Here is a 21622-nt window from a genome sequence, read left to right on the forward strand (position 1 = left end):
TGAAAGATTTTGTGTCCCATAAATCAAAGTACATTTACATGTGCAAAGTAGTTTCACTTTGACTGATGACTTTTCTTGACTGAGCTGACACTTGTAGACTGATTTAGCTGAGTTAAGTCTGTGAAAGTCAAACCAGTAAAATATAGAGAGAGTCCAGGTCTTCTGATTTCCTGTGTCACATTCCGTATGTCACGGTTTCCCTGTCTCGAAAGCCAGTGCCTTCAGACTCCTTATGTTTTTCTGAGTCCGTGGGCTGTGACAGGGGAGTGACAGTGTGTTGCTGGTTTTTTTTATTTGTGTAGTATTCAGCGAGCATGGCGTGAGTACCTGCAGCGGCAGGACCCCCTGGAGAAGAGGAGCCCGTCCCCGCCCTCTGTGTCCTCAGACAAGCTGAGCAGCTCTGTCAGCATGAATACCTTCTCAGACAGCAGCACACCAGTAAGTGCCCTGTTTCCTTTCCGTGGTCTCGCTGGCCAGTCACCTGATCGCCAGGCCTTTGGCTTCAAGAGAGCAACCTTAGGATGCGAGCAGGTGGTTCGTAATAGGAGGGTCTTTGCTTATTTGCTGTGAGTGAGCCCATGGTGAGGGTTTCTTATCTCTAAACAAAGGCGTGGGTTATAAACACAAAATGAACTTTATCAAGTGTGAGGGAATCGATCGCGTTTGACATCAACCTAAACCACTCATTCGTCTGTTCGTCTTCCTCTATTACTGGGAGCATCTTTTTTTCCTTTTCTTTAGAACAGCATGTTCCTTTCAGTCTGTACCTCCCATAGCATTTTGTGGTGCTAATATGATAGAAGATTAGCTTGGTTATAAAGATTATAAAGATGACTTTTATAGGAAGTATTGAAAGGAATTACAGACTCAGGGGTTGCAATTCAGATGTCTGCAGGGGCCAGGTAAGTAACCCATGTGACCCACGTGGGCTGAGTTGTGACTAGCTAACTGAAGGACATAGACCCCACTGAGAATGGCCGCCCCACTAGGCTCCTGGAAGCATGTCGACGTGGAGATGGAGGACAGACGATGTCAAAGGTAATTTTCTTTTTTTAGGGGATGCCATAAATCCATATTTTGAATGTGGGCAACCAGCAAGAAAATTTAAAACATAACTAGACCATGCCTACAGACCACAGCCGTCCCTGGAGTTGCTACCAGTTTAAGAACCCTGGGTACAGGGTTAAGGAATGAAAGAATCTGCTAAAGAGCTTTATTTTTTTTTTTTTTAAAAAAATGCCAAGTGTGGTGGGAAGTAAATGATGAGGCAATCATGATGCAGAGTTTCATGGATTTAGCCACTGTGATTATTTGTAATAGTCTCTGGAATACTGAAAGAAGTTAGGAAGAGAAATGAAGTTACTATATGAGGATCTTTTTTTTAAATCTTCTTTTACCACTTGTAATCCTATTTATTCAGTTGTAAAAAGGCTTTCCAACAGCCAAAATAATGTGTTCACATTGGGATCAAGCAAAGATTACTTCGAAATGTTTTTAGATGATTGAATTGTATATCTTTTAATAAATGGTTTTATCTAGTTATGGATTCTAAAGAGAGAGCATTCAGTTGAGTTTATAGCTGTGCAAATAACAGTGGCAGAAGATCTATTTTTAACTGACAGCAGAAATTGAATACATAGTGAATCTGTACTCTAAGACAGTTTTTTAGAGGAATGAATTGTCTTAACTGAACTTACCGTCACGAGAGGGCGCTTGTGAGCCACACTGGAAAACGGTAGAGTTTAGTAAAGTTTGTGATTAACTCATGTTTTGCAAATGAAAAATAACGTGAAACTTGAGTGTTTGGGATGCCTTCTCTATGAATGTTTGTAGAAGGTGTAAGTTAAAACACTTAGAAGATTCTACTTGAATGATGGAAACTGCGTATTATAAATCACTCTGCCTGCGAGTTTAAAGTTTGGACTTATTGCCTTTGGACTTTCTCACAGCCACATTTCGGAACAATAACCATTCCCAAGTCCAGTTTAATGGCTTTAGGGTAGCTTCAGTGTGAGTAACCTTTTGGCTTTATTGGAATTCTGGAATAATCTATCTTTGCTTTATAGTTATGCTGCCACAGCACTTTGATTCTTGCACTTCAAGTATTTTGTGCATAAATGCACATTCTGCCCCCATGAGTCATCACAGTTATTTATATCTCTGCACAGTTTCACTAACAGTTTTACCTTATCTAACTTAGCCTAGCCTCCAGATCCCCTGATGTTTCTTGGTAGAGATTTCCTCCCTCAAATACCTCCAGCAATGTGGTTTCCCTTAGGTGTGTCAGACTGGATTGGGAGTGACATTCTGCTTCCCCACTCTATCATTGTACCTTAGCTCTGTGCTCATGGGACAAGGATGACTCTATTCAGTGTGCTGGCGTCTGACTTATTCCCGATTGCCTATAAACAGCAACAATCAGGTTTTCAAAAAACACTATTGGAATTAGCTTCAAAGGCAAGCAGACCCTGCCCAGGATTCTAATAGAGGTTATTGATTATAACAACAATTTTGCTGTTGATGATGGCAACAGTATGATACTAAATATACAAAATAAAATATAAAAATGTAAGATGTTGGGACATTTACAAGTCTCTAGTTTGTCAGGCAGGTAAAATATGCAAGTCATATTTTTTTTTTAAAAAAAAACTTCATGCTTCTTTCTTTGGCTGACATGACTAGTTAAGATTGTTTTATTGCCTATGATCATTACTTTGCTGGGACCTCTTTCAGGAAGATTCATTCTAGTGGTTATAGCCCCATGAAAGCAAAGTGATGCTGCTCCACCTTGACCAGCCTGCCAGACCCACTGGGTTCATACCTACCCTTAGGGAGCTACAGATAAGAAAACTTGGTTTACCGCCCTCTGATGAGTAGATCTCAGGTATGTGGAAGCAATAAGGTTGACCCTTGGCTCACCTTAGCTGAGCTGGTCATAAAGAGATGGGCTTCCATTTAGAAGTTCTTTAGAATTCTTCAGTCCATGTCAAATGCTCTCACTGAGGTGTCTCCCTGAGGGATTCTCTGGGCCCCTGACTCCTATTAGATCCCCTTCAACTTGCTGAATCTCAGCCCTCTCTCTCTGGGATTGATCTATTGCTGTTACTGCCTGGACCATTATTTGCCTTCTTGAACAAATAATTGTCTCAGGTCTTTGCCTTTTCTCTACTCACTCAGCCTCAACTAGAGGCCAGTCTGCCCTTGCCTAAGCCCTGGGCCTTGTCAGGTGCTGCGCCTACCCCATGCCTACTATAACAGCAATTGCCTATAGTACTTGTCCACCCCAAGCGTGTGCCGCATGAAGCCAGCCCCTGTGCTGAGCTGCGAATGATGTTTTTGCATGTTTCTGCTCTCATTGTTTCAGCTAAGCATAACGGTTAATATAGTTTTTAGATTATTTCTGTTCTAAAATATGTAACAACAGTAATGTTTCAGTATGAGCTGTCAAATTCATCATCTTGATAAGAGCTGAGCACTTGCTAAATGCTAGGTGCTTTGCTGATGCTTTCCATGTATTATTTCATTTGATTCTCTCAATGATCATATGAAAGAAGTACTATTATTATCTCCATTTTAACATGATGAAAATGAGACTTAAAAATACAACTAACTTGCCCTGGGTTACACATTTGGCTAGAGCCCACATGTTTTTCTATTCTACCATACTGTACCACTTGAAAATAAGACTGCATTTAGACATGGTCAAGTAGTGGAAAAGACATTCTGTTAATGAATTTCTAAGACTATTTTACAATTTAATAGATATAAACACTGAATGAAATAATTGAGAAAAGAATCCTCACTTGATTTTACAAATTACCTAATTCAATGCTCTTTGATTAAAACTTCAAACCTCAGCTGTTCAATGGCAAATTAAAGAGCAACAGGAGGGAAGATAATATTAAGTTATGTTAGCAATTTGCATATTAAGTACCCTAGACCACAATGTATCATAATGTCGTAGGAAAAAAAAAATTTGTTTTAGAAATAGCAATTTTGAATAGCAACTGTTACTGGGAAATGGAGTTTGCCAGTATCAAAGGGAGAAAAAAGTAACTTTTTTTAAACCATAAAAATATTAGTTACTGTACTGAGGACAACAGTGGAAAATTGTGTATTTTTTATTTGTAAATTTCATATGACCAAATACTTATTTTTTTAGTTCCCAGTTCTGAGAAATTTGTAATTTGTCTACTAGGATGATATAGAAAGAAACTATGGAATAGTATATTATAAATGAGAATGATAACCTTTTCACAAATCATTAGTATACGCCTGCAGATAAATCCAGAAAAGTCTTTCAATTGTTTGAAGACAGTCTCAGTCCCATTTGGTACCCCATATTATTATGGTCTGGTCTGCAGGGAGCAGTGTGGCTCATAGAATAAGGACCTGGCTTGATAAGACTACCTGGCTTAACACAACAGCTCTGCCACTATTTGTGTGACTCTAAGACGTAACACTTGAGAGGTCACTCTCTGTCTGCAAACTGGAAATAACATCCACCTCAAAGATGGATTGGTATCATTGTGAAGATTGAATGGCACTACATAGGTAAAACATAGCACAGAGACTGTGACCCTGAGGCCTCTCAGTAAATGTTAGACCACTCTGAATCTGCTCTTGAAAACACTCTATGTGTTCAAACGCTGTGGAAAACTTGTGAAGAGCAGCGGTGGAACTTTTAATTGGATTCTCATTGGGCACAGTACCTGTTTCTGATTCAGCAAATGAATCCATGAAAGTCAGATTGGTCCTAGAGTATATATATTCATGTGTTGTATATTCAGAATATATGTGTGTATGTGTGTGTATGTGTGTGTGTATAATCACATTCAAGCTGTACATTACAAAAGTAATAAATGAAGCATTTATTTTAGTGTTGCTCCTTTTAAAGACTAATTTTAAAGATCCAAAGGCGAAACCAGGTGCAAGTCCTTTTGCCTCTATACAAGTGGGCCTCTTCTGAGAGACCATACTCACATTTGTAGTAACAACACGCTGAGATCATTCTTCCCTCTTCTGGAATGGGAGGATCTGCAGCATGTTGGGAAGGAACAGGGTTACTCGGCCTCACCTCTCAGGAAAGTGAGTGCAGAAAGTGCCCAACCTCTAGATCTCATTTCACTCCCAGTCAGGAAGAATTACAGTTCTGAGCAGGTTCAAGAGCAGTGGTCTGGAGCAGCTGAAGAGCCCGTTTCCCTGGCTGTTGGAGAGGAGGCCCTGGGACTGCTTGAGTGGTCCTGGTTTTAGCAAGAGTAGCTGGATAGTCATCAAGGCACAGCCAGGTGACCCACCAGACCTTCCCAACTATACCACCAAAAGCCAGCCCTGCTCCTGCCTGCCAAACATGGCTTGGCACCTACGTTCAAACTGCTGCGTTACCTTCAAGTTTCATTGCCCTCTTTGAGATTTACAATCTCCAGACTGAATACATCAGGAAAAATCTAGTGACTAAAGGGAGAAAGTCTTCTTACAAAGTTATACTTGTTTTTTGGGAGGAACTCAGGCCCTAAAAGAAGGTTTCCTGGGACCCTTTTGGTACAATCTTAAGAACTATAAAATTATAGAAAATATAAGCCTCATGCTACTTAATAATTTAATAACCTGTATTTTCCAGGTCAGAGACAAGTTACAATTTATGCCCAGCTGTTGTTATGAGTTTAGGTCCCATGAGTTCTAATGTGTCAGCACCTAAACTCTCAGACCCCAAAATAGCACAGATTCTTTTTTCAGTCTATTTGTCTTAAATTTGGTTCAGAGAATATAGTACGAAATCATACATAAAAAGGGAGAACATCTAGATTTTTACATAGAAGTAGGTAGATTTCTCTTTTCTTCAGACCAGAGCCTTACAGAACAAATGTTTTCTTTTCAAAAGTTTTAGAAATTATATTATACAACATATAATGATATATTACAGCTTGAATGAATATATTTTTGTGTAAAAATATTACCTTTATATCACGCTCTCCTTTCTCTGTCTTTGAATGTAGTTGATAGTATAGATTCCTTTTCCGAAGTTATCCTTTTAACTTAATGTCTGGAGAAAATTTTTCTTGATAGTTTTAAAAATGCACATGGCTGTTGGTTTGGGGATTTAATTTTTTTTAAGGACTGCTAACATTGAACATTTCCTGGGTTCAGAATGGTATACAGAGTCAACAGTTCGCTGTTTGATAACTACCTCATTCGTCCATGGTAATATAATAAATCCTCCTTAGTGGTCTCAGGTGATTGACCTGCAAGTGTAGATGTGAAAACCTAGGCATTAAATGCCTCACTTTGGATAAGGAGAGTTGAGGAAGAACCTTTTCTCTGTAGTTTACATCAAATCAGGTCTCGGCATTTGTCCTCCGATAGGTCCCGTCCTTATTCTATAACTTCCATAAAGTGAAATTTGGAATCCCTCCTTTAGACCTAAAGCATGACCTCTGTTGCAAAATCCTGTTTTATTATTATAAATAGCATTTCGCTCTTTAGATGAATATGAGAGCTGTTTTAGGATCCAAGGAGAAATTGGATGTGGTGGAACTGGAGTGAGGTCTACTGTCATATTCCTTTTTTTTTTTTCTGGAAAGTTCGTTGGTATAAGGCTCTTTGGACTTTTTATTTTTAAATAAGACATCTTTGAATGTGGGAGCGTATTTATTCAGAACCCTGGATTAGATCTATATCATCTGTTCACTCATTTGACGAATATCTGAGCGGCTATTGTGTGCTGGGCCTATGTCAAGCACTAGAGATACAATGACTATCTAAAAATACACAACCTCTGCCCTTGCAAAATTTATATAATTCCCCAGTTATGATTGGAAATTCTTGTGACAAATTAACTGATAACTTAGAGAAGATACACAATAACATTTCACTGATTTATTATATAGAAGATTTAAGTATTAACAAAAATCCGACCACTGAAACATCTTCTAGAGCAGTGGTCCCCAACGTTTTTGGCTCCAGGGACTGGTGCTCATCTGAGAATCTAATGCCTGATGATCTGAGGTGCAGCTGAGGCGGTGATGCTAGCGCAGGGGAGCGGCTGCAGATGCTGATGAAGCTTTGCTTGCTTGCTGCTCACCTCCTGCTGTGCAGCCTGGCACCTGGTTGGGAACCCCAGTAATTTCTGAGAATGGGGTAGCTGGAATATTAGTCTCATAGCGTACTGATAGATAGTAAGGGAGAAGGGTGAAATAAACTAATTTATTTCCTTCAGGACTTCTAGAGTCTTCTAAGCTAATACACAATTTCAAGTTGCAGGAGGGGTGTTGCAGTTTCATGTTTTCCAAACTTCTTTGACCATGAAACCCATAAGAGTCACATTTTATTGAACTATTGATCCATGGTACACTTAGAGAAACACTATTCTAGAGTTAGTAGTTGTTGAAGAAAAATTCCAAGAGTTGGTACTTCTCTTTAAGTGGCTTAATAATAAAATCAATATGAACTGAACAACACATTTTGAAAACTTCCAAAGAAATTTTTACACATGACATCTCTATTTTATAGGCCTCTATCATAGAGCCGTATTATGGAAATGCAAACTTTATTAAATTAATTCACATATAAAACTTGTAACATTAACAGTCTAGCAGGGTTTAAAAAAAGATAAAGTCTAGTTGACAACATGTAACAGTGTTGGAAGATGGGGTTTTAAGGAATCAATGATTAACTCCTTTTCCCTTCTTAATTTAGGAACTTACTTTGACAGGCAAGAGATTTAGGCAGAGAGATATCAAAATTTCAGCTTTATTTCCTGTCAGAGCTGGATTTGAGGGTGTAACCCTGACGCGTAGCACCAATTGGCTTCCTACTACTGAACTTTGGACTTAGGGAAACCTACCAAACGCAGGAAGCACTGAAAACTGCCATCCTCCCTGTGCAGGGAGGTGGGTCCCATAGAAAAATAGAGGGAGGACGATCCTGGGCTGCCCGGGTGTTTTTGTTTTTTTGTTTTGTTGTTGTTGTTGTTTTTGCCTAATTCTCTAATCAGGGTAATTTAGGAAAGCGCTTCCTCATGGCAACCTGAGGAGTTGGGAAGAAGGGAGCCTCCAACATTGGGTGCTCCATGTAGCAACAGCTGACCTTTTGTCATGACAGATATCATAAACATTTTTTACTTTTTTTGATTTGATATGATCGTATACATTGTAATATATTAATTATTGCAGTGCTTTCCAAATAAGAATTACTTTAGGAGCTTTAAAAAAACTACTAATTTCAGAACCACTGTGGATCTAGTGCATCAGAATTAACTGGGAAGAGGCCTGGGGTTTTGTATTTTTTTAAATGCCTTAGGTAATCCTTATTATTGTTCAAGTATAGAAAATACCAAGTTATAGAAATGGCAAACAAATTAATTTTATTTAAGAAACATACATGACCAGAACATCCAGGTGATCAATATTTTTCCCAACTTTCATTTTGATGTTTTAGCATTGCATAAATAAACATTTATATGAGATGCAGAAGCAAATTTTTCCTAATCTAGTACCAAAACAATCACGATTGTTTTAATAGAATTTTCCCAGTGGCACTAGTTATGTGGAAATTCTATTTTCTCTTCCTCAGATTTATGATTCTTTCTCAAAAAAAAAAAAAAAGACAGAATACTATTCTCTTCTAGAAAGATTTCTGTTGTTTGATCCATTTTGGTTTTTATTAAAAGAGGATACACTCAATAAGCACTGATTAGATTAGTTTCAAGTTATTCTTCACTTTAACTATGAAGGTTATTTAATTGGCATGAAAGGGGATTAGATAATTTAACTATTAGCTGAAAGGAATGTCAACTATGACTAAAAAACCTAAGTTATGATGTGTGATACAGAGCTGAGAAAGATAAAAGAAATATATCATGCAAAATAGAAATGGGCATTTCTCATCATTACACGTTCTTTAAAATAATATCTGTATATACTATCACCAGTTACAAGTACAGATTGGTTATAATATAGTTAATTTTTTATTGCTACAATTTATTTAAACTGGAAAACATCTAAAAATAATAAGTTAAAGAAAATTTCCTACCAAAATTGGAAAATACTCAAATTTACTCATAAATATTGCTAGTTAGATTTCTTTGTCTATGAAACACTTTTAAAATTTTGTTAAATAAAATGTTGTTAGGAGTTGAAGATAGTTACCATCATTTTTATTTTGTGATCTTTATGGATTGATTTTTAAAAGAGTAAGTTTAAAAAAAAATAGCTAAAAATTCTGACAGATGTTTTACAAGCACTGTCTATGTTTCTATAGTTCCTCTAATTCCTGTAACAGTTCTGTGAGGGGAAGCCCTTCTTCACGATATTTACCATGAGTTAATTACAGTTATTTATTTCCTAAAACAGCAACAGAAGCTGATCTTAAGTTAAACATAGATTCTGCTTCACTCGTGAGCAATAAATTGATTTTCTCCTCATGGCACTGTGTTGATAGGGTTAAGCATATTGATAGAATACCATACTATTTAATGCAAGTAGATTTTCAAGAAAATCACTATGCCAAACACTCACTCGAAGGGCTTCATCTACATATAGCAACAACTGTGACCTGCTTTAGAGATGACATCATTGGGTGTCATGTGGCTCTTTATACGTTTCAGCCTCAGAAAGAGATAATCTGGGAAAGCCACAGGAATCTGATTTCTGTTTTGATAATCTTCAGCAGACAGAAGCTTGGGCTAGAGTGAGACATACCTATTTACACAGTATGTGCAGTGCCTTGTAGAATTCTGAGCTTTATTTCATTTTATTATTGTTATTATTTTATTGAAAAGTAGATTTAATGATAAGACGAAGTGAACTGGCTGCTTTGGACTAATGGGAGCTTGTTTTCTGCTTAAGATCAAGAACTTTTCTAGAATCCTCTGTTCTCTGAGTAGCCATGTATTCTGTATGTGTTTATTTATTTATTTTTTTCCAATTTGAAGAACACTGACAAAATCAGCAAACTTCATCTCCCAAAGAGCTCTCTCTTTTTACTGTCAATACTTGAAGATTTCTGCTCCAAAATCTTCTTCGAGCTGCCTGAGCATCGTGGTTGATAACCGAAGGTCCGAGTATCTTCTTTGTAGTATGTTACAGAAATTCTTCAGATAAGTTTACTTGCTAACACAGCCCTCAAAAACAGTTCGAATAAACAACTCTTTCCTCTCAAATGGGCAAGAGTAACTCTTCAGCACCATGGAGAGGTCTGGACAGCACGCGAAGATGCAGAACTGTGACCAGGGCAAGCAATCTGACAGTGTAAGTTCTACAAATGTCTATCATCTATTTTAGATGTACCACTTCTTTTTTATGTAAAGAGAACAGAAACTCTAAAATCTTATTGAGCTAGACTAAATTTAAGCTATAAAAAGTAATAGCCTTCGTTACATTTCAAAATCAGGGTTAACAATTTAAAATATATTAGAAACTGTTAACATACTCATTTGAAAAATTACTTTTTCATTGTGTAAGTTGGTGTGTGAATGTTTCATGCTTAGAATTTTGAGAATCTGAGGTTTTGATTTAATTCACTACAAAGTAAAATTGCATTGTAGTTGGACAGAACAATTACTTTGGAAATACATTTTTATGTACACATTAAACAGTTCCAAAGATACAGGTTGTCATCCTTTGTGAACACAAGGCTCACTTTGGAAAGTAGTTTCTGATTTGTGCTAATTTGGAGGAAATTTTAAACTTTTAAATTATAGATCATACTTTCAGTTACCAAAGGAGCAAATGTTTGGCTGTTCTATTATCTGACACATAAGGAATATTTGATGACATGAAATCTTAAATTTGCTGGTATAAAATATATAAACTAAAGCCTATAGTAAGTGGAAATGACAGACCCTTTTATTAAATTATTAGGTGTGAGCCACTGAATAGGTACTATTGGGCATTGTTGGAAATATTTAATTAGTTCCAAAATAGTCCAATTTAATTGTTCAAATCAGAAATTTAAAAACTGGTTTATTCAAAAACCTCACAGGTTCCTTAAAACTGTCAAAAGTGTAATTCTGTATTATTGTGATACCATATAGACAATGAAGAAATGATCCTTTGAATCACTATCAAGAATGACCCCAATATATATTTTGATTAACTATTTGAATTTGTCTAAGAGAATATAGTGTCATAAGAAAGTAATATAACAAACAATGATCTTTTCTCAGGCCATTTGTGAGGCTTGGAACATTTATTTATGCCAAACCATTTATTTCAAGTGTAATAACAAACTAGCTTTTTATATTACTGTAATATGGAATTTATTTCCCTCTGTAGTTCTCCTATGTTAAAATCAGTAGTGAATGCAATTTACTTGGCTAAACCTCTTATTCAAACATAATTAATTCATTCTATTATTGGTGATTCTCAAGTGAATTTGATGTTGCTTCTTAACTCTCCAGTAATTTGGCATTTAATTTTTTGGGTAAATTTTGACAGTGTATGGAGTGCAAAATTTTGGAGGATGTGACTAATTTCATATTGAGATCTTATTTTACATTTTTGTTAGCTTTGCTTAATATAGTCGATAATTTCTTTAATTGATTTCAATACTTAAAATAACTCAGTTTTTTAAAGAGTGAAAGGTAGATTTGTGATTCCAGTTATTTTCATAAATTTTATAATTACATTTTGATTTTTTACAGATGAGTAAGTAGTACTGTCCACATACTGCTGAGTGCATGTTTGTGATTTTAAAACTTTGATTGTTCCTTTATGATAAACCGTATTCATTCCCGCTGGTGGTAGACTTTGGATAAATCATTCTGTTGGTTAGACTTGAACATCTTAATTTAGAGCATTTGAGGCTCATGTCATAGATTCATCTGCTTTATGTTCTGAAATAGGGGCAAATGTACCTGATTCAGAAATTTATTCTCTAGCAATCATTGTCTCTGTCACTGTATCTCAAAGATGTGATTCACTTATGATATTGTCAGAAGTGTAATATTTTATATTTCCTGCTTTTTTGTACACATTTTAATGATATATTTATAACAACAGTGATCTAACAATATTTTATAGCTGAGGTATGAGTGCCTATATATTTCTTTAACCAAAAATTGTTGCTATTTGGCAAAACAAAATCATATTTTAGCTTCTGCTTTGATAGTCTTTTAATCATTGTTGAAATAGCATAAGTAATCTGATCAATGAATAATGTCCAGAGCTATTTAGACTATGAGCTATTCACATTTCTTTTTCTTTTTTCCTTCCTTCCTTTTTTTTCTGTAACATTCTGTTGGTAGCAGATGTGTGTGAACAATCTTAAATTTAGTTGAGTGACATTTTGCTTTTCTTGCCAATGTAAAAATATGCTCATGGATCATATTTTTTTATGGTCTGCACACCCTAGCAAAGGCTTTATAACCTTTGGCTATAAAGGATTTAAGGGCATATTAACTTTTAATGAAAACCACCCTATTTAAGATGGTTTGCATGGTGGCTGAACATAGAAGGAGCTGATTGACAGGTGTGATTCTTACTGTTGATTTCAACCTTTCTTGGCACAACAAGAGAGAAATTTGTTTTGGAAACAGTTTTTACATCTAAGGTACTCACAGAATCATTTCTGTTGTATTGGCCTCCATCACAGCTTCCAACAAGAAGCAACTCTTCCAGCTATAGTCCCAATGGGACCCTTTAGGGTAGAGCCCCAAAATGGTGTGTGTTGCAGGAGGATCCCAAAGGCTAGAGGGAAATGGGGGTTCTTGGGATTATTTCAATGAAGCAGAGCCTCTATTGGTTCCAAATGGATTCTAGTGTGTTTCCAGCATTATAGGTGGGGCTCAGTTGACATGAAGTGTCCAAGGACAGTTCTCCAGATTCTTAGAGAATCACTCTGGGTTGATGCATATGTATAAAAATTTCTAGCGAGTGATTTTTGTCCTTAGTTATCATGTTTTACTATTAATGTTTCTTCCCTCTCACAGGGACATTGTGTGCTCACAAGGGACATTCCTACTTTATAGTACATGTTAGATCTAAGTTGATATGACCTAACTGATTTGAGATTTCTGTTAAATATTACTAGAAACTGTGGACTAATATGAACTGTTTCAGATTACTGAAAAGAGCTTAGAGACTTTTCAAGGAATATCTCCAGATAGCTGAAAGACAAGAAATATCCTCCAAAAAGAAACAAGTCTAGATACCATACTTTTCTCATTTTAACTAGTTTTTCAAATGCCAGTTCCTCTAAATGAATCTGGCGCCCTCCCATAAGTCTACTTAAGTTGGAGCATATAAAATACAAGCACACACCCAGTCAGGTAGTCGTTGGGGTGAATTCAGGCCATTTCCATTTTGCCTAAGGTATCCCGTGCTCCTAATTCTCGTCTTACTTCATCTTTCTTGAATATTTGACAACATCTCACTTCTGCACTTCTGCACTTGAAACACTACATTACACAGCACCTGACTCCAGTAATAAAACCCATCTTGATGGAAAACCCATTTTGAATTTAACACGCCACAATGATTTTGTTCACATGCTTCTCCAGGGTGCTGTTTTGGTGCTTGATCCCAGTGCAAAACAGCGGTAGGAAAGAAACATCCCTCCACCTGGGGTTCCATTTTGGGTGCATTGGAACTGATGATTTTGGCATAGAAAGCATGTCCTTTGACTATGATTTAGTAAGTATCTTTATATTTTAATAACTGATCAAAAGTTAGACTTAGCCTAATGGTTTGAGAGCAGTTAAAAAAGAATATCAAACTTCATTGTCTTAGAACAAGTCATACAGATTTACCTATATTTAACTTTTGCTGAGATTACTAGGAATGTAAATACAATCACTGTATCTGGACTTTTTGACTCTGAAGTTTTTTTCCTGATATCTCTGTGAAAAAGATAAAGAACTGTGGATGGAATAATAATACAAATAATAATACAAATTGGTACATTTTTGCCTGATTGACTATCCTTACTGAGGAATCCCAATGCTGAGCAATCAGTGGAAGTTTTAGGGAGATTTTTTAATATTTAAAATAAGAACAACTTTTTAAACTTTGAAGCTGTCGTTTAATGGTATAGACTTTTTCATAAAGCAATGAGCTTCTCATCATTGGGATATGCATGCACAGACTGGATGGGTCAAGTCAGAGATGCTGTAGAAGGGGTCTGTATATTGTGGGAGGGGGTGTGTGTGTGTGTGTGTGTGTGTGTGTGTGTGTGTGTGTGTTTGTGCGCGCGTTTACTGGTTAGACTAGATGATCCCTAAGGTCCCTGTCAACTTGAATATGTGAGGAGACTTTAGTGCAATTTTTTCTCATTAAAAAGAGAAAACATTGGAGAGGATGTGGAGAAAAAGGAACCCTAATACACTGCTGGTGGGACTGCAAATTAGTATAGCCACTATGGAAAACAGTATGGAGGTTCCTCAAAAAACTAAGAATTGATCTACCATATGATCCAGCAATCCCTCTACTGGGTATTTACCCCAAAGACTTGAAAACCCATACCCGAAAAGATATTTGCATACCAATGTTCATAGCAGCATTACTCACAGTGGCCAGGACATGAAAGCAACAGATGATTAGATAAAGAAGCTGTGGTACATATATACAATGGAATATTACTCAGCCATAAGAAGAGATGAAATACTGCCATTTGCAACAACATGAATGGACCTCAGGATTATCATGCTAAGCGAAATAAGCCAGACAGAAAAAGTTGAAAATCATATAAATATAAACCTAAAAGAACAAATGAACAGGACAAACAAACAGGGACTTATGGACATGGATGATAGACTAGTGGTTACCAGAGGGTAGGAGGTGGAGGAAGGAGGGAGGGAGACAGCGTAAAGGGGGTCAAATATGTGGTGACAGAAAGAAATCTAACTATGGGAGGGGAACACACAGTGTAAATATGTATATGCCTTATTATTAAAGGGTACAGCTGAAACTTACTGGATTTCATTAACCAATGTCACAATAAAAAAATAAAATAAAATAATAATAAAGAGGAAACAACAACAATTTATTTATAAACATTTATTAGGTATATACTCAAGGCAGTGTGTGATTTTAAGAATTGGTAGATCACCTAAGTCTGACTAAAGCCTTCTGAGAAACCACCTATTTGAGAAGGAGTAAGAAAGGGGGAAATTGGGAAAAACAAAACCAAACAAATGAAAACCAGGAGGGAGAGTTAGATGCATCATTAGGATCTATTTGAGAAGGGGAAACCAGGTTAAAGGGAAAAAAAGCAGAACCAAAGTTATAACTTATCTCTTCATTATTTCTAGTATGGGATACTTTAATGCATGAAACAGAAAGAAAAATTTAGAATTTATTATCTCTAGTAAGTTCTAAAATTCTATTTAGGATTGTCATTCTCTAAAGAGCTTTTTTTTTTTGCCTGCATCCTTTTAACCTGTGTAGCTGTAGCTGCATAATCTACCCTTAGAGATTCTATCTCAATTGTCTTCTGTCCTTTTCCTAATTGGGAAAAATTCTGAAGCTGTAGACCATCAATTCAAGGGCTCAATATCATGTCAGCCTTGCTTCTAGCCCTGCTCTGAATCCAACTTTTTCCTTGATTAACTAGTTTTTTTGTGTATATGGTGTATATAGGCTGTGCTATAACAAATAGATTCTCAAAAATATAATAGCTAAAACACACAGGAGTTTATTTTTTGATTAGGTTTCAGCACTGGACTGGTAAGCAGATGAGTGAGCAGCCCTCCTTTACACAGAGAACCCAGCATGATGTGGGCTTTGCCATCTTCAATATGTGGCTTCCAAAGCCACCTGAAAGTATAAAGCTAAAGTAAACCAGAAAGGGAAAAAGAAGAGTAGCAGCATACATGGAAGATTTAAGTGGGCCAGATCTGAAACAGACACACATCGTTCAATTCACATTCTTTTTAATAAACTCAGCCACATGCCACACCTAACTGCAAGGGAGCCTGGGAGATATAGTTCTGCAGGATACATAAAAATAAGACAAGAAAATTAATTTTAGATCACTTAGTACTTTCTGCCATACTTGGACTTCTGTTCCACCTGAGAAGAATTCTTCCAGATCTGTAGTGTCTGCTGTTAAAAACTTGACATACACTGCTGTATCTGCTGGATGTTAACTGCTCCATAACCTTGGCTATTGCCCACTTCAGTCTTCCAGATTGTTAACTACAGAACTTGACCCTTTTCACTCCAGCTAAAAGTGAATTTATTAGAAAGTTATCAGATATTTCATCAAATTCACAGGAAGGCTAGAGAATAAGGCTCAGAAAACAAGGAGGCACTGAGGGAAATTGGTTGGTAGGCAAAGGCACACCTCAACAACGGCATTGTTGGAGTGCTGCCAATCTCACGGGACAGCGGACGCAGTGGTCACCAAGAGTTCTGAACTGCGCCTTGCTTCTCTGAAATGCTTCCTCCAGATTCTGAGCCCTGAACCAGGGCCATCCCATTGACTGGTTTGGATTCTGTGTTGAAAGCCAGATTGCTAGGTTCATAGAAGGGAAGTTACTTCTGTAGAGGGGGTAGAGTTCTGTTTTGTGCTCTAACTCCCATAACAGTAGAATCTTTAGTTATGGGACAGGGGCTTTGATGTAACTGCCTCCCCCTGCTGCCCCCCCCCCAAAAAAAAGACAAGGAAAAAAAAAAGGAAGGAAAGAAGGAAAAGAAAGAAAAGGGAAATCCACTGTGCCTGCTATTGTAAGATGCCTCTTATGCCACATTAGATCTACCAAAGGGTCATGCCGACATGCCAGTTCTCACTGATTCCAATGCCACCAGCCTAGTCTGTGCCGTGCTGATCCTCCTGGGGTATGTTCTGATCACTTTGACTAGTTTATTACCCCAACTTCCCCCTCCCCCGTAGAAACCTGTGTTGGACTTGCTCCGTCCCTTTTCGATGTTAGCTGAGCTTTTCAGGTCATTTCTTATAACACTTGGCATTATTTTAAGAACAAAATTCAGAATTGGGACCTTATGTGATAAGTCTACATGGCTGTTGCCAGGCATTTGACCCATCTCCTGTGGGTTTTTCTCATCCGTAAAATGCGTAAGTTGGCTCAGTTCCCATTAGTCTCAAAGGGATGCCAAGAAGCTTAACACAAAGGTACTTCAAGATATTTGGAACACAGGGTGGCATTATCACATTATTATTTTAACAAGCTGTTCACCTGAAGAGAGAAAATAGAGAGTGGAAATTTAATGCCACAGAGGTTTTTGGCATTTTGTCAATTCAACATTAGCTTTGAGGACTTTTGGAAATTTGCCTGAAATTTTTCAGTACCAAGCAGCTAAGAGCTGTGGTTTTTTTTCTGGACTCGTGATATTCCTGTCCCCAGGGATGGCATTAAGCATTTGTGAGGGATAAACTGTGCCAGACCCATTTCCAGTGTCCCACCAACAGACACAAAAAAGTGAAGCATACTCTGTAAATTGCTGCCTGCACCCACATTTCACACTTAGAACAGCACCTCTGACTAGTGCCAGCAGAAAAGGGACTGGCAAGGAGTGATTCATGTATGCATGTGTGAAGAAAGCTTCCTGTGTGACACGTGGGCCATTGTGGCCAGGCAGCTTCTATCTGAGTGGTTACGTGAACCTTATTGAAGGTCACAGAACCTTTTTTAGACCTTTCAGAATCACCCACATCACAGTTCTCTTTGAAAGAGAGCTGTTGATTATGCAAATGTCACATTTGCCAATAAACAATGAGTGGGCTAATTAGAAGTAGGAAGGAGAAGTATATGCTTTTGGAGCTTCATTTTAATGATTTTTGAAGGAAGAGAAAGGCAAGAAAATATGCTGGGATCCAGGGAAACATTTATTTATGTAATTGAAGTTTAAGCTGTGTGATCATAATTACAGAGATTGCTTCTAAATGGATTCTTTTTTTTTGGACAGAATTATTTCCAAATATATAGGCTCCCACATATGTGCCTAAATACATATGTATGTACATTAAAAAATAATAATATGCCATTCATAATCTGAATAAAATGTTACTAGGAATTGTTCAGGGTAAAGATCTAAAAAGTACGACTTTGAACCTGTTTACTCTTAGTAAGGTCATTTTGCATCTAAGGCCAACAAGTCTGACCTTTGCCTGTGGAAGAAAGGAGTTACTTGCCCTTTAAAACAAAGTAGAGTAAGTGCTAGTTTATCTAAAACTGCTGGGTAACGAGGCTTCTGTAGAATGAAATCAGGTTACTTTTTTTAGTCAACATATATTGAAAGATGGTTTCTAAATTCCATTAAAATATTCCTTCATTTTGTAGCAATGCTTATCTATTTCTAATTATAGCATGTATCTATGCTCATTTTAGAAAACATAGAAAAAGTTTAAAAATTTTTCACCCTTAATCTAATAGAGACCACCATTGTTAATATTTTGGTGAATTTCCCTAGAATTATATGCATACACTAGAGATAATATATATACATATATATATGTTTATCCCTTAAGAAATATTTCTTATATTTTGAACTTTGCTTTTTAAATTCAATGTTTTAATTTATATTTCATTAAAATTCTTCAAAATCTGATAGATAAAAGAGCTGTAATTCTCTGAACTCTGACACCACTGATAGCAACGGCATCAACATAGAGGGTGCTTATATATTTTTACATTTCTGTTTCCTTATAAGAGATTACCATAAGTAGAATAAATTTTTTTTTTGGATAAATTTTAAGGCTCTTGATACATATTGTCACAATTTTGGAACTGGTCTGCCAATACTATTAATTTGGTAGACTGAAAGGAACATGTTTTTTTAAATCCAAACCTTTTTAATTACTGCAGCTTGACATTTTCACATGTTTTGTGGCCATTTTAATTTATTTTGTGAATTGTTTGGCTATGTAAGTGGCTATTTCATTGAGGATTCATTGTTTTTTCTCAAGTATTTGTATAAGCTCTTTAAAAATTTTACATATTATTAATCTTTGCCTTCACATTTGTTGCAAATATTCTCTCAAATTGTATGTTTGTTTATGTTTCTGCTGTTTCAGTTTGTAGAATTTTAAACAATTATTTTATAAGATAAAATCTATTTAGTATCTCATTTTACCTATGTATTTTTTCTATTTTTATGGTTTAATTTTTAATATTTGTCTTAAGTACATTCAAATTTTGGCATGTGGTAGGAAGAGAAGCAATAGTTTTATTTTATTTTGAATAGTCAACTCATTACCTGAGCTCCATTTATTGACCGATTCTTTATTTTCCACTGGTTTGTGGTTTGGTCTTTATTACATGTTAAAAATCTATTAGAATCTCTTTTTGAACTACTTTCCTGTTACATATGTCAATTCTAGCATCTGTACCATACTGCTTTGAATCTTCTATTTTTATAATAGGTTTTAATATCTGGTAGAGAAATTTTCCACTCCATGTTTCTTTTCATGTTTTTGGTTAGTCATATTTATTCTAGATAAATTTTAAAATTACGTAGTTAAATTCCAAAAGAAACCTTTGGTGACTTTAATTAGAATTGTACCAAATCATATAATTTGACATCTTTGCAAATTTATTTTTCCTATCTAGGAATATAGTGTACTCAGATAGGTATGGTTATGGATATAGATACAGATATCAGGAAAAATTTGTGATTTCATTCTACACATTTCCTACCTTTCTCATTAAGATTATTCCCATTACAAACTGGTTCCTTCCTTTTTTCCAATCTTAAATAATTATCAATAGAAGATATGAAGCAATGACTTTGTATGTTGATTTGTATCTGTTCACCTATGGCAACCTCTTTCTAGTACTTAAGAGTTTTTTCTTTTGGAGTTTCTAAGCATGTAATTTCCTCATCTGTAAATAAAAATAAATGTGTCTTCTCCTTTCCAATAGTCTTATTATATTGACTAGAAAATCCAACCCAAACAAATTAGGTTGTCTTATTTATCCTTATTTGATGTGATGAGTTACAATCTGGAAATTAATTATTCTTGCATTACGATGTAATAGCTGTTTGGTTTTAAAGGGAAATTTCTTGGTTAGTTGTTATTTTAATTTCTATTTGAGGTATTTTATTTAAGTTTTTGTATAAAATAGAATGCATCTGTAGCTTGTGATGTTTTTCTCAAATTTTGATTCCCTTCCTTACCACCACTGTATCCTCCCCATCCACGGCTCATTCACCGCCAAGTTTTGTTAAGCCCACCTCCAAAAATGTCTCTTAAATATGTAGATATTTTTCCATCATCACTGCCAACACCCTGGCAGTCATCTCTCAATGGATCACTACCATAGCTTCCTCCCACACTGAGTTCCTTGCCTGCTGTCAACACAAAACAGTCAGTACAAACTTGCTGAAACCTAAATCGTATCACACCATCCCATTACTTCAGTAGCATCCAATTGCCCCTTAAGTGAAATCCAGACTTTTCACCATGACCTATAAAGTCCTACATGACCTGGTCAGTGCCTCTTTATATTGATTTGGCCATACGGGCCTTCTCTCCGGTTCCCGAACACACAAAGCTTTTCTCTGTTTGTTTGTTTTTGCCTTAGGGTCTTCAGGTCGCCTATCCCTCTGTCGAGGATGTTCTTCCTCCTCCTCTTCACCTGTCAGGATCCCCCTCGTTACTTGAATATTAGCTGAAGTCCTCAGCTGCCATCGTTCTCTCACAATACATCCTATTCTTTTTCCTTCATCTGGTTTTTCACTATTTGTTATTATTTAATTAAATTATTTTACTTGCTTATCATTTGTTTTCCCAGTTAAAGCCCCACAGGGGCAGACACCACCTCTAACTTCATTTCATTATTTTGAGTGACTTAAGGACACAGCATTTTGATTGTCTTTAAAGGGACTATTATCCGAGGACATATAAAGCTTCCAAAAAAAAAAAAGCTTAAACTTCACTCATTACTGATATGGATATTATTATATCAGAACTATTTTATTGTTGTTAAAGTTTTAGTTATTTACATAATGCAAGTAGGTAATTATTTTACTATTGTAAGAAATCACAATTTTCAGATATGGGGAAAAAATTCAGTGAAAAGCCAAATAAATTAAAAATCTTATGTTAGTAAATATAAATTGGAAATGGCAATGTAAACTCAAATTTTTATTTTTCTTTAAAAATTATATGTGTGTGTGTGTGTGTGTGTGTGTATTCTGTCCAGTGAAAGGCATAGAAAAAATAACCTAGTGCAAATGAGCATACATTATCCAGTCAATGTTAAATATTAGTTTAATAACAAAATAACTAGTTAAATAATGAAAACAATCTTTTAATTACCCAGACTATGGTCTTCAAACATCATTCCTCACTGATAGGAACCAAGGTTTCTTAGGGGAATGACTGGTTCCAGGTCTTGGGTAGAAAATGTGCAAAAGTAACAGGAACATGGAGGCTCTCACTGGCCAAAGATGAGACAATTTGAGCAAGAAAAGGATAACAAATGCAATGATTGGGAACAGAATAAATATGTAAAAACCTGTGGGTTCGTAATAAAAGTATAAAAAGAGAAAGAAAAAGTATTGGACACTGCTATAATAACTAGAGCAAGAACCCATTAGTCTAAAAATACATAACTAATATCAAAGAATTAAGCATATATTCTGTTTTTCTGGTATAAGCTATATTTTTGGGCAACCAAATAAACCTACCTAATAAAGGAAATTTCTTCTTTACAAAATTC

At 36.1% G+C, this 21622-nt stretch overlaps 1 protein-coding gene across 2 annotated transcripts in view; it reads left to right on the top strand.

Annotated features, from left to right (window-relative positions):
* LOC107512925 (schwannomin-interacting protein 1) overlaps positions 1 to 21622 on the top strand; it is a 774922-nt gene that overhangs the window by 295266 nt on the left and 458034 nt on the right. Inside the window, exon 5 of one of the 2 annotated variants that reach the window (XM_016148925.2) lies at positions 303 to 438. In XM_016148925.2, the coding sequence (XP_016004411.2) occupies positions 303 to 438 (136 nt within the window). Of the gene's footprint in view, positions 1 to 302; positions 439 to 9613; positions 10248 to 21622 lie in introns of those variants that run through there. The other variant, XM_016148941.2, reaches the window with a different exon arrangement.

Source organism: Rousettus aegyptiacus, unplaced genomic scaffold (genome assembly GCF_014176215.1).
Source record: "Rousettus aegyptiacus isolate mRouAeg1 unplaced genomic scaffold, mRouAeg1.p scaffold_m13_p_4, whole genome shotgun sequence".
NCBI lineage: Eukaryota > Metazoa > Chordata > Mammalia > Chiroptera > Pteropodidae > Rousettus > Rousettus aegyptiacus.